The 13,831-nt window shown below is 43.8% G+C and overlaps 2 protein-coding genes across 3 annotated transcripts in view; one reads left to right on the top strand and one right to left on the bottom strand.

Annotated features, from left to right (window-relative positions):
* The window catches only part of Dip-C (dipeptidase C), a 935,347-nt gene that overhangs the window by 620,237 nt on the left and 301,279 nt on the right, over window positions 1-13,831 (top strand). The window lies entirely within an intron of this gene.
* Window positions 8,489-13,831, bottom strand: part of LOC137654594 (glucose-6-phosphate isomerase-like) — a 65,201-nt gene continuing 59,858 nt past the window's right edge. The window contains exons 9-10 of the mRNA XM_068388368.1: window positions 10,040-10,311; window positions 8,489-9,169 (exon numbers count right to left, since the gene is read on the bottom strand). Of these exons, the coding sequence (XP_068244469.1) occupies window positions 9,049-9,169; window positions 10,040-10,311 (393 nt within the window). The 3' untranslated portion in view covers window positions 8,489-9,048. The remainder of the gene's footprint in view (window positions 9,170-10,039; window positions 10,312-13,831) is intronic.

Raw genomic sequence — 13,831 nt, 5'->3', positions numbered from 1 at the left:
GTTGCAGTAATGACTTCTCGTGATTTATCAGAACCCCCAGGTCCTGACAAAACTTGAGAAGCCTGTCCCGAAGATGAAGAAGGGTCGTCTCTGAGTCTGCTAGGATCAGCCAGTCGTCCACATATCTGAGAAGACGGATGCCGTTCTTGTGAGCCCAAGATGACACTAGGGCGAACACTCTGGTGAATACCTGAGGAACTGTCGTGAGACTGAAGCATAGAACCTTGAACTGGTATGTCTTTTCCTCGTGTATGAATCTTAGATACTTCCTTGAAGACAGATGGATTGGGATCTGGAAGTTTGTGTCCTTCACATCTAGTGTGCACATGAAGTCCCTTAGACGAACTGCTTGGATGACCGTGTCTGCCGTCTCGATTCTGAACTGAGTCTGTTGAACAAACTTGTTTAGTTCAGAGGGGAGAGATCGATGACTGGTCTCCAGCCTCCAGTTGCCTTTTTCACCAGAAAAATTTGACTGTAGAAGCCTGGGGACCCATCTGCAATCTCTTGGGGAGCCCCTTTCTGCAACATGGTCTGGACTTCGGCCCAGAGGGTCAGCTCCTTTGCGGATCCCTTCGTATAGAAGCTTAGATGCACTGGATTCCGAGTCAGATGAGGGACAGATTGAATGAACGGGACGCGATACCCTAGGGTGATCACTTAGACTGTCCAGGGATCTGCCCCCTTGGAGTTGCCACCTCTGCCAGTGGCAGTGTAGGCATCCTCCTACAGGTGGTAGGTGATGAGGAATGCCATTCCTAATGGAGTGACCACCTAAGCCACCTCCCTTCTTTCCTCTGAAGGACTTGGACGCTTTCTGGCCATTGGATGGAAAGGGCCACCTACACACCTTAGAAGGTCCAGAGGGCCTAGAAGTTGACTGGAGAGAAGAGGAAGGTGCTTGCTGAGGCAGTGAAGACTGGGATGGTCTACCATAGGTCCGTGATGTCATGGCCCTATGGAGGAGAGAATAATTTGACGATTTACTCCATCGCTCAGCAGCCCTCTCTATCTCTTCCAAAACAAAGAGAGATGGACCCTCGAGGGTGGAATTCCTCAACCGAGAGACCTCCACTTTCGGCACCTGTTTATGGAACCTGCCTATGACGGTATCCCTTCTCTTGGGAATGGCGATAGTCCATAGGTTGACGACGTGGTGCGATAGAAACTTGAGTCCGGGTACCTGACAACAGGAAAGACTCCATAGTCTTCCTGCTGGACTCCTTTGGAAGATCGTGGGAGCGAACCATGAAGCCTAAGGATCCTAGCCATAGATTGAGCCACGAAGCAGCCTGCATGGCGTATTTTGCCCCTCTCTCTATGTTCAGGAGCTCAACTACCGAGAGGGAGGCCTTCAGAAAGGAGAGGGTCTGAGTCCATACACCCTTCGTTAGGGACTCTACCGAAGGGTCGAGGGTCATGGTGGAATGTGGTTCCCCTTCGATCTCGTAATACTTCCTTTTTACAACAAAATAAAGTGGAATGGACCGAGAGGAGGAACTTGCCCTTGAGGAACTAGAAGTTCCAGCTATGTGGGCGATAGATTTCCTTTTGGCAACTGTCAAACCCTTGGACTAGGGCAGAGCTGCACTGGACCTGGAAGGCTTCTGGGTCTCGAATATCTCATCAAGAACCATAACCTTCCTTTCCTGCCAAAAGGTATGCTCCGACTCACGTCTCCCCTGTTCGTAGTGATAGTTTGGACTGGCCACCTTTGGAAGGTTCTCATCCTCAGAATCTAAAGAGTCGTCCACCTCCAGAGCCTGGGGTAGGTCAGGGTCGTCAACAGAATCACTGGGAGGACCCGCCACAGGGACCGTCAGTGTGCCTCAGCCATTCTAGCTTCCCGGGCCGCAGCGTTCTTAGGTTTAGTCTTAGTGTCGTACGATTCACCGCGCAAAGGGCGTAACTGCAGTCTTAAGAGGGGTTAAACTGCAAGGTTTTCGAGGCCCTTCACAAAGCCTTGATAGTAAGAGCTGAAGGCTCCTCCTCTGGAGGAGGTACAGAAATCGGACATGGGTCCGAGGCCACTACCTCAATTTCTTGAGGGTTGAAGGGATGGATTACAATCTCCCTGGGCGAGCCTATGTCCCCACTCATCCTAGAATGGATGATGTCGGCGTGAGGTGGTGTTACGCCTCTCATCCTTCTCTTCTGCTTTTTAGTTATGACCTCCTTTACCTTTACTGGCGTAAAAGGTAAAATGGCCATATAAGGATCAGAAGGAATGGGGACTTCAGCGCGCGATCGGGGTGGTGATCTACGCACTGTCTGCCATCGACTTCCTTATAGGGTCCTGACTCCCAACTGACAAACTCGACAAGGGTTCTAGGGGGATCCTAGGGGTTGCCTTGCCTGGGACAGACAGAGGTCAGGAGGGTGGACATGAAAGTGTTCACCCATGGAGGAAGCTCTGAACCTCTGGGTAAACCCTGGAATTCTCAAGGAGTGTGTCCTTTGGGTGGAACTCTAGAAGGAGTTCCAGTCGACGGAGGTGATAACCTCTGAGGCAGAGGAACACGTTCCTTCAGGCGCGAAGGAAGGTCCGGACAAATAGGCACGTTTGAAAATCTATTAGGGGGCTCCTTGAACCCTTCTGGAAAGGGTGTTGAGTGGAAGATGCAGAGTCAAGGTGAAGGTGTTGGTAGCGCACTTGCTTGCGGTTCCAACATATCTGCTCATGAATTGCTCGTGGAAATCACCAATTTGATCGTGAAATCGAGAGCTTCACGCATCAATGGAAACGATTCATGAGCAGAAGTAGGAGCACTAGGAGCCACAGAGGAAGAGGAAGGTCTAACGCCTTCCAGCTGTCCCAGAGAAGCACCTATGTCTGAAGAAGTGGGCAGAGGCGGCCTCTGAGTATTGACTACTCTAGTTGGAGAAAGACACTGCTGGGGGTTTAGCTGTTAGGGGAATGGTCATTCTCATCTTCAGGTCAAGTCCGAGGTCGTTTGGAAGGTCTGGTCAAGGGGGTATATATGCTGATGGACTGCGCGTACGCCTACCTCTACCTCTAGACGATAGAAGAATGCGCTTTGCTCGCCCGAGGGAGAACGGTCGCGCTTCGTTGTCTTCTTCCTACGCCGCCAAATTTTTCCCATTGGGAGGCAGACCACTCTCTACACTAGGCAAACTCTGCTCGCATCTATGCCCTCGGCAAGTAGGACACAAAGATTGCGGGTCGGTCTCCAACGACGACATGAAGATTCCGCACGTGGCACCCTCGTGCCCTGGACAGATTTGCATGATGAAAGCGATCACAAGAGAAGACACGCACACCTGAAAAAGAAAAATTGAAAAAGTCCAATGACAGTCAGGAAGTGAGCCGACACGTCCGATCTCAACTGAGCCAAAAGAAAAAGTGACGTCTCTCACTGCTGTGAGTATACATAGAGGCGGCTGGGTAAACCCCAGTCTACCCGCTCAAGCGGTTAGGCAGGGTTGACACCTCGCAATTAAAGTCTAATGGCTACCTTCCAGCTATGTTGAAATGTAATCCACATAAATAACGGAGTTTGTTAGTATGGGAACAAAAAAGGGATTAGAGAACCGACTGTGAGGGAGGTGGGGCGGGGCTATGCTTTACCAATCGGATAACTGCTCTTTATCCATTTCAACAACCGATTACAGCTCGCACTTTCAATCAATCGCACCAAAGCGTTCTTCTAAATTAAAGGATGAGGGTTTGTATCTTTTGTAGGAACAAATCACAAATCTAAAAAATAATTTGTATTTCTCCTATGCATACAAACCAGAGTCCTTCAATAAAAGAATAACTCACCTTGGCTGGAACTCAGCTGTCACACTTTATAATAAGGTGTCAGTAGTTACTGGCAGGTGACAGGGGAAGCCTTGGTCCCTAACCAGTACTGCACATGGAATTGCCACTTTGACCTTCACCTAAGGCTTTTGGGGTGGTTGAGGCATGAGGTGTAACTTAAAGGATTCTGGTTTGTAGTTAGGAAAAATACAAATTACTAATACAAACCATTATCCTTTAATAAGAGATTTATTCTTTTAGTGGAAGGAAGCCCCAGTAACCATACTGATTGGTTTAAAATCCAGGGAAGTCATAACTCTGATCGATAGAGGGGCAGTAGTGTTAATTTCAACCAGTTCCCAACACTTTGCGAATAGATTTTCATGGATTGGGCATGTTTCTGACCGCAAACCACCTTTGTATAGGAGAGGAAGAAGGATTGAAGTCATTGTTGCTTGGCTTTTAAGTCCTTGCCACGAACTGCAGAGGCGATGGAGATTTATAGTTCAGAATGACTAGCGACAGGAAAAGATATGCCGTTTTCCTACTTGGTTTGCTGGAGCTAACCCAAGTTTAAGCTCCTTAATAATCTTGTTGATTCTCGTAAAGAGTCAAGGTTTGAATCAAAGTTAATCACTTAGATCGAGGACTGAGCGGTATCTTTACTGCGGAAATGAGGAGCTTCCATGACGAAGGAAGAGATAAACATTTCATCTGGGTACCATTTGGCATGTGGCTCCTTGGGAGCCATCAGGGCCCTTCTGAATCACAATGACTTCCACCGACTGTTGGGGAATGATGCATGGATAGTCTACAACAGAACTGTCGATTGAGTGTGATTGCTCACACATTGCTCTTACCTGATAGAACCTTGCTCGGTTGCACCGAGTCTTCAACTCAAAAGAGTACATGTGCTTGAGAAGGGCTTGTGAATGCCCTTTGTAATTTTGGACATGAATGAAAGTGCTATCAACCATTATTGCTAACCTGTGTGTTATCAAAAACCTTTGGAAAATTTACAAATTAGAAGCACTGCAAGCATTCTTGATAGGTTTAGAAGCTGGTGTGATCCCTCCTTGATCACATCTTATAGATGGAGGGGGGGGGGAGGGGATTCAGGCGAGCGCCTGATACCTTCTCTGCTACATCTGTGGACAGTAGATTCTCAGAGTGGAGTACTCACCATGGAGTTCGTCATGTAACTAGGAGGGTAAATCACTCTGTATTCCTGGTGTAACCAAACCCAAAGGTAGGGTGAGCTCTGGTTGTAAACAAAATAACTTTGAAAACTATAGGAGCAATTGCTGGAGGTGGTCCTGTGGAACTAGCATTCTCATCGACAGAGGAAGTCTTGGAAGGCGTTGTCTTTGTTGATCAGGAAGGCTGTGCTGGAACAGTTAAGTTTACAGTACACTGTTACCAGGATTGTTTGCTGGGGAACCCCAATAGCTGTCATGGTAAGGTATCACTAGATACTCCAACCTGTCCTGGAATCCTAATGAACTTTCTTGAATATATAATGATCCACATATTGAGACAAGAGGCAGGGAGCCTATCTCAATGCTCAAGTGATTCCTTTGTAGGATGGTAGAAGAGGGCAATTGCCAAAGCCCGTCAGTTTTTTTTTTTTTTTTTTTTTGTTTCTTTGTTGATGTCGGCTACCCCCAAAATTGGGGGAAGTGCCTTTGGTATATGGATGGATGATGATAGCCTACTGGAAACGTCCCTGCCTAGTAATCTCTTGGACGGGAGTTTGAGACCCGCTGAAACTCTATAGTTTCCAGTGGTGTCAGCAATCAAACCATCATTGTGAACTACGGATGGGGGGTTTGGGGGAGCCTACATGTCTACCTGCCGAGTTGTCAGCAGTCACTGCCTGGCCATCCCTGGTTCTAGCTTGATGGAGAAGAGCATTGGGCACTGTTCTGTCCCTTGCCTCTGCCATTAGTGAGTGACCTTTAAACTTTTAAGAGAAACAAGCATTAAACACTTGTAATATGGAAGCTACTCAGCTGTACAGGTCTTTCAATTAGTAGCTACTTTTCCCAAAAATGAAGCAGAGAATGGAATCGAATCGAGGGTATGTGTCCTTTAGGTCTGTGGGGGACGGAGTACGATATAAGAAGTGGTCGGCCTGAATGGCATTTAGGGAACCAAACAGAAAGGACGTCGACTATTCCATTCATAATAGTAGAAAGTAGGAATTTGTAAATCTTGACAACCCTCATGTCGCCTCCGTTCCTGCCAGTGAAGGGTGAGATTTGGTAGATCATTAGAAATCGGCAAACAGTTCTGGAACCTTGTGTCACCTATTATAATGACTGCCATGTACTCGCTCATAGAAGCTCCAGTTAGTTGCAGTATAAGTACTGTATTACTATATAAACAGACCTCAGTAAGTGTACGTACAGTACACGGTAAGATTACAGTACTGTACACATAATACGAGTTGTCGCCACTCTTATATGTAAATACTGTAATAAAAAAAAACTTATTATTATTATTATCATTATTATTATTAACATTACCTGTCAAGTTACAACCCCAGTTGGAAAAACAGGGTGCTATAAGCCTGAGTGATCCAACAGGGAAAATAGCCCAGTGAGGAAAGGAAATAAGCAAATAAACAAACTACATAGGCTATAAGAAGTAAAAATAATATAAAATATCTTAAGAACAGTAACATTAAATTTGATATTTCATATATAAACTATAAAAACTTAAAACAAGAGGAAGAGAAACAAGATAGAATAGTGCCTGAGTGTACCCTCAAGCAAGAGAACTCTAATCAGAGAAAGTGGAAGACCATGGTACAGATGCTATGGCATTACCCAAAACTGGAGAACAATGGGTTGATTTATGAGTGTCCTTCTCCTAAGAGTTGCTAACAGTAGCTAAAGAGTCTCTTCTACCCTTTACAAGAGGAAAGTAGCCACTCAACAATTACAGTGCTGTAGTTAACCCCTTGGGTGAAGAAGAATTGATCGGCAGTCTCAGTGTTGTCAGATGGATAAGGAGAGAGGAAAATGTGGAAAGAATAGGTCAGTCTACTCAGTGTATGTTTAGGCAAAGACAAAATAAGCCGTAACCAGAGAGAGGGATCCAAAGTCGTACTGTCTGGCCTGTCAAAGGACCCAACAGCTCTCAGCTGTAGTATCTCAATGGGTGGCAGGTGCCCTGACCAACCTACTACCTACTTCCAATCTGACAATACTCACTGATACTGTAGTGTATATTATTGTAATATACTGTACTGTATATACAGTACTATCAATGCAGTACAGCTTAATTAACTAATGTAACACTTGTAAGTGATCGCTATTTTCCGTAGGTCGACTTGCACTGTTCCAATTCACCGTACATGTAACCTATAGCTACATTACTACTGATGTTCACTTAGCAGTAAACAATCGCGAGGAGGTGAGATGGTGCTACCATAGGAGCAAGCAATCAGAGTTATCACAGGTAGGTGAGGTGTCGCTCCCGTAGGTGCGAGCGATTGGTAATAGGTGAAGGGTTGCTCCCATAGGAGCCTGTGATCATGAACAAGTGAGCTGGCTCTACCTTAGGAGCATGCAAGCACATAGTAGCATGGTAATGCATGGTAGAATGTTAAATGGTGAGCACAAACAGGTGAGGTGTCAGAAACGCGTGAGCACATAGTAGCCTGCTAATGGACAAGCACGAACAAGTCAGAGGTGGAAACATGTGAGCACAAAGTAACATACTAATGGATGAGCACACACAAGTGAGGCGGTGGAAATTGCACGAGAACATAGTAGCAAGGTAATGGATGAGGACAAACAGGTAAGGTGGGGGAAATCATGTGAGTACATAGTTGCATCCTAATGCATAGTAGCAAGGTAATGGACGAGCATGAACAGATGAGGTGGTGGAAATCTTGTGAGCATATAGTAGAATGCTAATGTAGCAAGGTAATGGACGAGCACAAACAGGCGAGGTGGTGGAAATAAAATCAAGGTAATAGACAAGCACGAAAAAGGGAGGTGGTGGAAATCGTGCGAGCACATAGTAGCATACTAATGGGTAAGCATAATCAGGTAAGGTTGTGGAAGCACACAAGCTCATAGTAGTGTGCTAACAGATGAGGTGGAGCACAAATTAGTGTGTAATTTCTTTCGTCTCTTTTTTCATCCTCAGTGAAGGATTGGGCAACACTTTCTCCCGCTGGGAGAGAAACTTTGGAGTCAAGCATATGTAACCCCTATCAATCAGCCTTGAAGGACTATGCATCCAAAAAGGCATAAAATAGACGTGTGCTCAAGCCCGATGAATACGAGGATCCAATGTTGACAGCTTTGAGGCCTACTTTCTAAACTTTTAGCATCCGTGGACATGGGAATCAGGCAAAATCCCTTCCGCCCTAAGCTGCATCCACTACAGTATTAAGCCTGCTTTCTGCTACTTTCTGTGCATTCCAGTTTCCTTTCTTCCATCTTGCTGTCAACCTTTTTAAAACTTACAAGTACAGCAAGATTCTCATCCAACTGTCCTTGCCACTTACTGATATCTCCTGCTCCCACCAAATGCCTTAAATTCCAAATATTTCTTAATTCATTTTAGCAGCAACTACATGAAACAGATTTATACTTGAGTAAAAATAATTTTGAAATGTAACTTCCAATTACTCTTCGTCACAAGATTTAGAAAAAAAAATATTTGAAGGATTAATAATACTGCATCCTTTTTTATATTTCAGTCTACTTGAACACTGATAAACTTTCAGCAAAATAAATAAACAATTTAAGATAGGTTTCTTTGATATAAATAAATGCATTCACTCATATTCAAACATACTGTAATATAAATCCTATTTAAATTCAAACGCATTACAATTCCCTTCATCATTACTGCATTGAAATTATTAAAAATAATTATTGCCACTGATTCACAACACTGTAGCTAATCTTACATAACTCCTAAAACATATACACTTGCAGCAACAAACGTACTTCTTTTATCATGACAAATAAAATTTCTTTTATCATGACAAATAAAATCAAAATACATCACATCAATTCTAAGAAAACTTAAATGCAGTCCTTTCCTCTAACACAACAAAAATTGTTTATTATGCCCAAGCCCTTCTAATTCTATTTATGCTTTAAAATTTGGTGGATAATGCTAGTAAAATCTTTAGAATAACTTTCTTGGTATCACATATGCCCAAACCACCACAGCACTGTAGCAGAATGAAAATTAAGCTTAGTAAAAATATCACCAGACTGCAATCATAAGAATGCCTACACATTGCACACTAAAATTTACAGATGATTTTTGATGAAGTTAATTAGACCATTTGTTGAAGAATCATGAGATGAAACAGGACTCTTATCTTGTAATTCAGGTTCAATGGCTTTTGCCAGCTGTTTGCCCAACTCCACTCTGAAAGCAAAGTATAATACAATAATAAGATTTTGTAAATTTAAGAATGGATCAATCCTTATAGCTAGAGGTATCTATTGGGTATACTTTTATTTGATATCAGTCCCATATTTCACAACATAAAGAAACTAATGTCAAGACGATGTCTTTACTCGCAATTACTGTAAGGTACTGTACTAATATGAAAGACCTTTTTTTCCGACAAATGACTTCATTATCAACAGTCATTACTGTAAGGTACTAATAATATGAAAGACCTTTCATTCCTAAGAATTACTTCATTATCAACAGTCATTACTACTCACTTCATGCGACTACTGACAGCAGAGTTCTAAAAAATGTTCAATGAGTATATTTCCCAATCATGCCAGTACACACAAACAGCTGCAGAATGCAGTCATGAAAACAATATAGAGATATAATTTATACTATTCGAAGGATAGTAAAAACACCAGAATAAAATAGAGCAAAGATGAATAATACATAGTAAAATGGGGGGGGGGGGGTAAATTAAACAAAAATTCTGCACATGTGATATCAAAGACATGTGATATCAAAGACTCACTTGATTTCCACTGAAAAGTGTTCTGCACTTGTGATATTAAAGCCCTACTTAATTTCCATTATAAAACAAGTAAATTGGTGCAGCACTGTGATACATATTTCTTACAATATTTTCTACAAGCAAATTTGGCTTAACATTCAAAGGGGATCTTTGACATTTTCTAGATTGTTTCTTAAATTAAATGTTTTAATTCACAGCTTGTGGATGTCCCCTAATACTGTAATTCAAAAGAATACCTTAACATTTCAAAACCTTCATTGGGTTTAAAGTAACTATAGCAGAGTTTAAGGTAAAAATGTACTTACCCCCATTGATCAAAGGAATTGATGTCCCAAATCACACCTTGAGTGAAGATCTTCATTTCATACATGACAATAAGGGCACCTAGGGTGAATGGTGAAAGCTTTTCCACCATAATAGAATTAGTTGGTCGGTTGCCAAGAAAGACTTTGTGAGGTAGAATGCGTTTTAATTGGTCTGCTGGCATATTTGCTTTTTCTAACTCTGCTTTTGCCTCTCCTTCACTCTTCCCTTTCATGAGGGCTTCTGTTTGTGCTAAGAAATTGGCAAGCAAGAGCTGAAAAGTATAATAAAAAAATATCATTCAAGTGTTCTATCATGAAAGATGTACAGCCTTCACATCAGCTGCCATGTGTTGTGAAGTGGCTGGTCAATATTACTTTATACTACTATAGATACAACAATCAATACATTTCTATTAAATATGACAAATTCGTACATAATTTGTATTTTTCCTAACTAAACGGTAATCGGGTAGTTGAATCAGTAGAACTTCAAAAGTTCAAAGTTGGAGCAAATGTTTTTATGTTGACCAGGCTGGCATGAGTTTTTATAGTTTATATATGACATATCTGTTTTTGACATTAATAGTTTATAGAGGACATATCTGTTTTGATGTTACTGTTTTTAGAATGATTTATTGTTAACTTGTTCTCTCCATTTATTTATTTCCTTATTTCCTTTCCTCACTGGGCTATTTTTCCTTATTGGAGCCCTTGGGCTTATAGCATCATGCTTTTCCAACTAGGGTTGTTGCTTGGCTAGTAATAATAATAATACCTTTCCCAGACAAGACGAAGAGGATTTTTCTTGGTGATGCGAGAGGCTCACACAAGTACATTGCCGTGGACATGATCCTAGACTGTATCTTTGCCCTCTTGAGGGGCCACTGCTGGGTCAGAAAACCCATTGACGGTACTCTTGCAGGCGAAGACCTGCCAGAAGGCATGCTCCGACTCCTGCTCTGCTTCCGATAGCTTAGGACTAGCAGCTCTGGATAGATGGTTGTCACTGTCATCAAAGTCATCCACCAACGAGACATTTCGGGGTGGGTCGGGGTCCTCCCTTGCATGATGGGTGTCACTGGAGGGTTAGGAGATGATCATTAAGGACTTAAGGAATGTCTTGTGAAGGTCTTGATGCCCTTACTGAAGACTTGGGAAAAGTCTTGGTATCCTTGATTCCTTACGGGGAGGAAAGAACTCCCCAGGAGAGAAGGAGAAGGATCTTCCTTTCGTGCCTCACCTGCTGAGGGAGAGGTGTCCTCCCGTAATGGTCTAGATACTGGTCATAGTTCAGGTGGAACCACCGCAATAGGAGAGGGTGGAAAGCACCTTCCAGAGACTCTTCTCTAGGAGAAAGAGACTCTTGGCTAGATGGATGAAGGTTTGAGCTTACTCGGGGAGGAGTGGGCACAGCAATGCCGAATCATTGCTTTGACGTCCGTACCTGTGTCAGCTTGATCTTGGGTGATTTCAGCCACTCAGGTACTCCTTGTTTCCTCTTCAGGGAAGAGGTGGAAGAAGCCAGAGATTCCAGAGGAGGAGGAGGAACCATAGATTTTTGCCTTGGGTCTGCTGGAGGAGGTCAATAGATGATCGGACGGAAGAAGCAGATGGCTGCGGTTTTGAAGGTTCCACCTTACAGGGGGAAAGGAAAAAAGAGTGTTCCGGTTCCTTGGGTTCCCTAAAAATAGGGTCTTCCCGAAGAGGAGACCGTCGCGAGTCGTCTTTATGAGATGTTTTCTTAGGAGAAAGTGATGGTCAGCGCTTGTGGGTCTCTACGAAGCACTGGCAAAAGGGGGGATTGTCCAATGGGCAAAGGAGAGCCAAAGAGACGTCTCTTAGCCAGAGGAAAAGCAGAACGTTTGAAGCGTTGAGGACAATCACACACTCTGCGAGCTCATCGAGGTCGGCAAAGATCTTCCAAAGGAGAGTACTCAGAAGGAACAGATGTCTACAAGACTTTGGGGTCTCTAGGAGGGATCTCACTCTAGGACGAGAGAGATGGTCACCCGCAAGCGAGATCTGCTTCGGACTCTGCTCTGCCCCAACGGAAGACTCGGCTTGGCGTAGGGGAGAGCGTAGTCTTTGATGACGAAACTGCCACTGCTGCGATGAGATGTAGCTGTCAGCAATTTTTCTCCGCAAGCGGGAAGGTTGCTAGACAGAAGCTGATGAAGGGAAGTTCTACCTCGTATGGGAGAGCAGCCCAACACCTGGGGAGGATAGCTATTCCTCGGAAGGGAAATTCGTCCACACCCTGGAGGTGGACCTCCAGGCAGCACTCTCGGCTTCCTGTCAACAAGCAATGTTCAAGTTGAAGATCTACATTGAGCGCTACCAGTGAAAAGTGCCCGAAGCTAGTTCCTGTGTTCACCTCAAAGGAATCACCCGACTGGAACACCAGGAGCAGCCCAGTATGACACTGCTCAAGTTCCTGTGCCCTCTTGAAAGGGATCTCATCTTTGTAAGGAAAACATTGAAGTCAGCATGCTGATCAGAAGCTGCCTTAGGCGCAGAAGAATAGGACTGACGGTGCAGGGACAGCAGATTACACAGGAACGAACGGCTCTGCTCCCTACGTTGGCTGCCTTGGCCGAACAAAGAAGCACGGCATCACTATCTTAGTAATAGAAAAATTATGAAAGAAAAAACTCCTCGGGAGGAGCACCTAATCTGCGGATGGGAAAAGTGTCCCCCGAGAGTACAGAAACATACAAAGGACTGCGCACTTCCTTCACCAGCCGACATCGTCGGGAGGAGAGCGGCAGTGTAAGAACTGTAAAAAATTAATTACAATTAATCAATTCAGCTGACAAAACAAACTACACAGGAGAACCACTCAACCCTCTGGTGGGGAGGGGGCTCACAAAGGGGGAGCAGTCAAGCTAAAGGCTATGCACTCTCTCCGCCAGCTAAGAAAGGCTGTTGGCCCATCGCCGCATGAAGGAATGCAGCATTGAGAGCTGAAAAAGTTAAATTACAAACAGTTATTATTTCAACTTAATGAAGAAAACCATTTGGAAGTACAACCTAACCCACGAATGGGAAAGGTATTTCCCCCCGAGGATCTGTCAGCCACCAACGTAACGATGGAAAGTGGCGTTGTCAGTGAGAATGAGCAAGACCCAAGTCAAGCTCTGTGAAGCCTGCAAGCAGTTATCTTTCAAAAACTCGTAGAGGTAGAGCAACGTTGATATCTAAACGGAAAAGGAGTATCCAAATGATGATGATTCCCCTGTGGCAGAGGTTGAGTCACTTGGAAGGCCACCAGCCTACAGGTTGTCCGTCGTTCAAGGGGGGAAGATCGTAAGGGAAGGATCTCTGCCATTGAGAACCTGCTGTATCATGCTATCACACAAACAGCAACAATCACTGTAAAGAGAGCTCAAAATATATATAAAAACATAAAATATATATAAAAACATTAAGAATGTTTTCATATACAGTATATATATAAAAAAAACATGAGGTTAAGAAAAAATTAGTTGAATGGCCGCTAAGTTGAAGCGGGGAGAGAGGCAAAAACAAAGTGGGGTTCAGCACAGGTTTGTGAATGAGTGGGGTAGTTATACCCCCAACCCATACTAGCTACCAGGTGGGTAGTTAACCCTCGCTAAAAGTCTAATGGCTCGTCTTTCAGCTTCGCCAAAAGTAATATCCCTTATAAATAGCGTTGGTTTGTGTTAGTGATGGAACAATTTACAATAATATTAACGGGGAGGGCCGAGAATTATCATTATCACTCGCTAAGCTACAACCCTACTTGGGAAAGCTTATGCTATAAGCCCGAGG

This window comes from Palaemon carinicauda, chromosome 15 (assembly GCF_036898095.1).
Source record: "Palaemon carinicauda isolate YSFRI2023 chromosome 15, ASM3689809v2, whole genome shotgun sequence".
Taxonomy (NCBI): Eukaryota; Metazoa; Arthropoda; class Malacostraca; order Decapoda; family Palaemonidae; genus Palaemon; species Palaemon carinicauda.
Note: the sequence above shows the minus strand (reverse complement) of the source record. Positions and strands in the feature narration are given on the sequence as shown.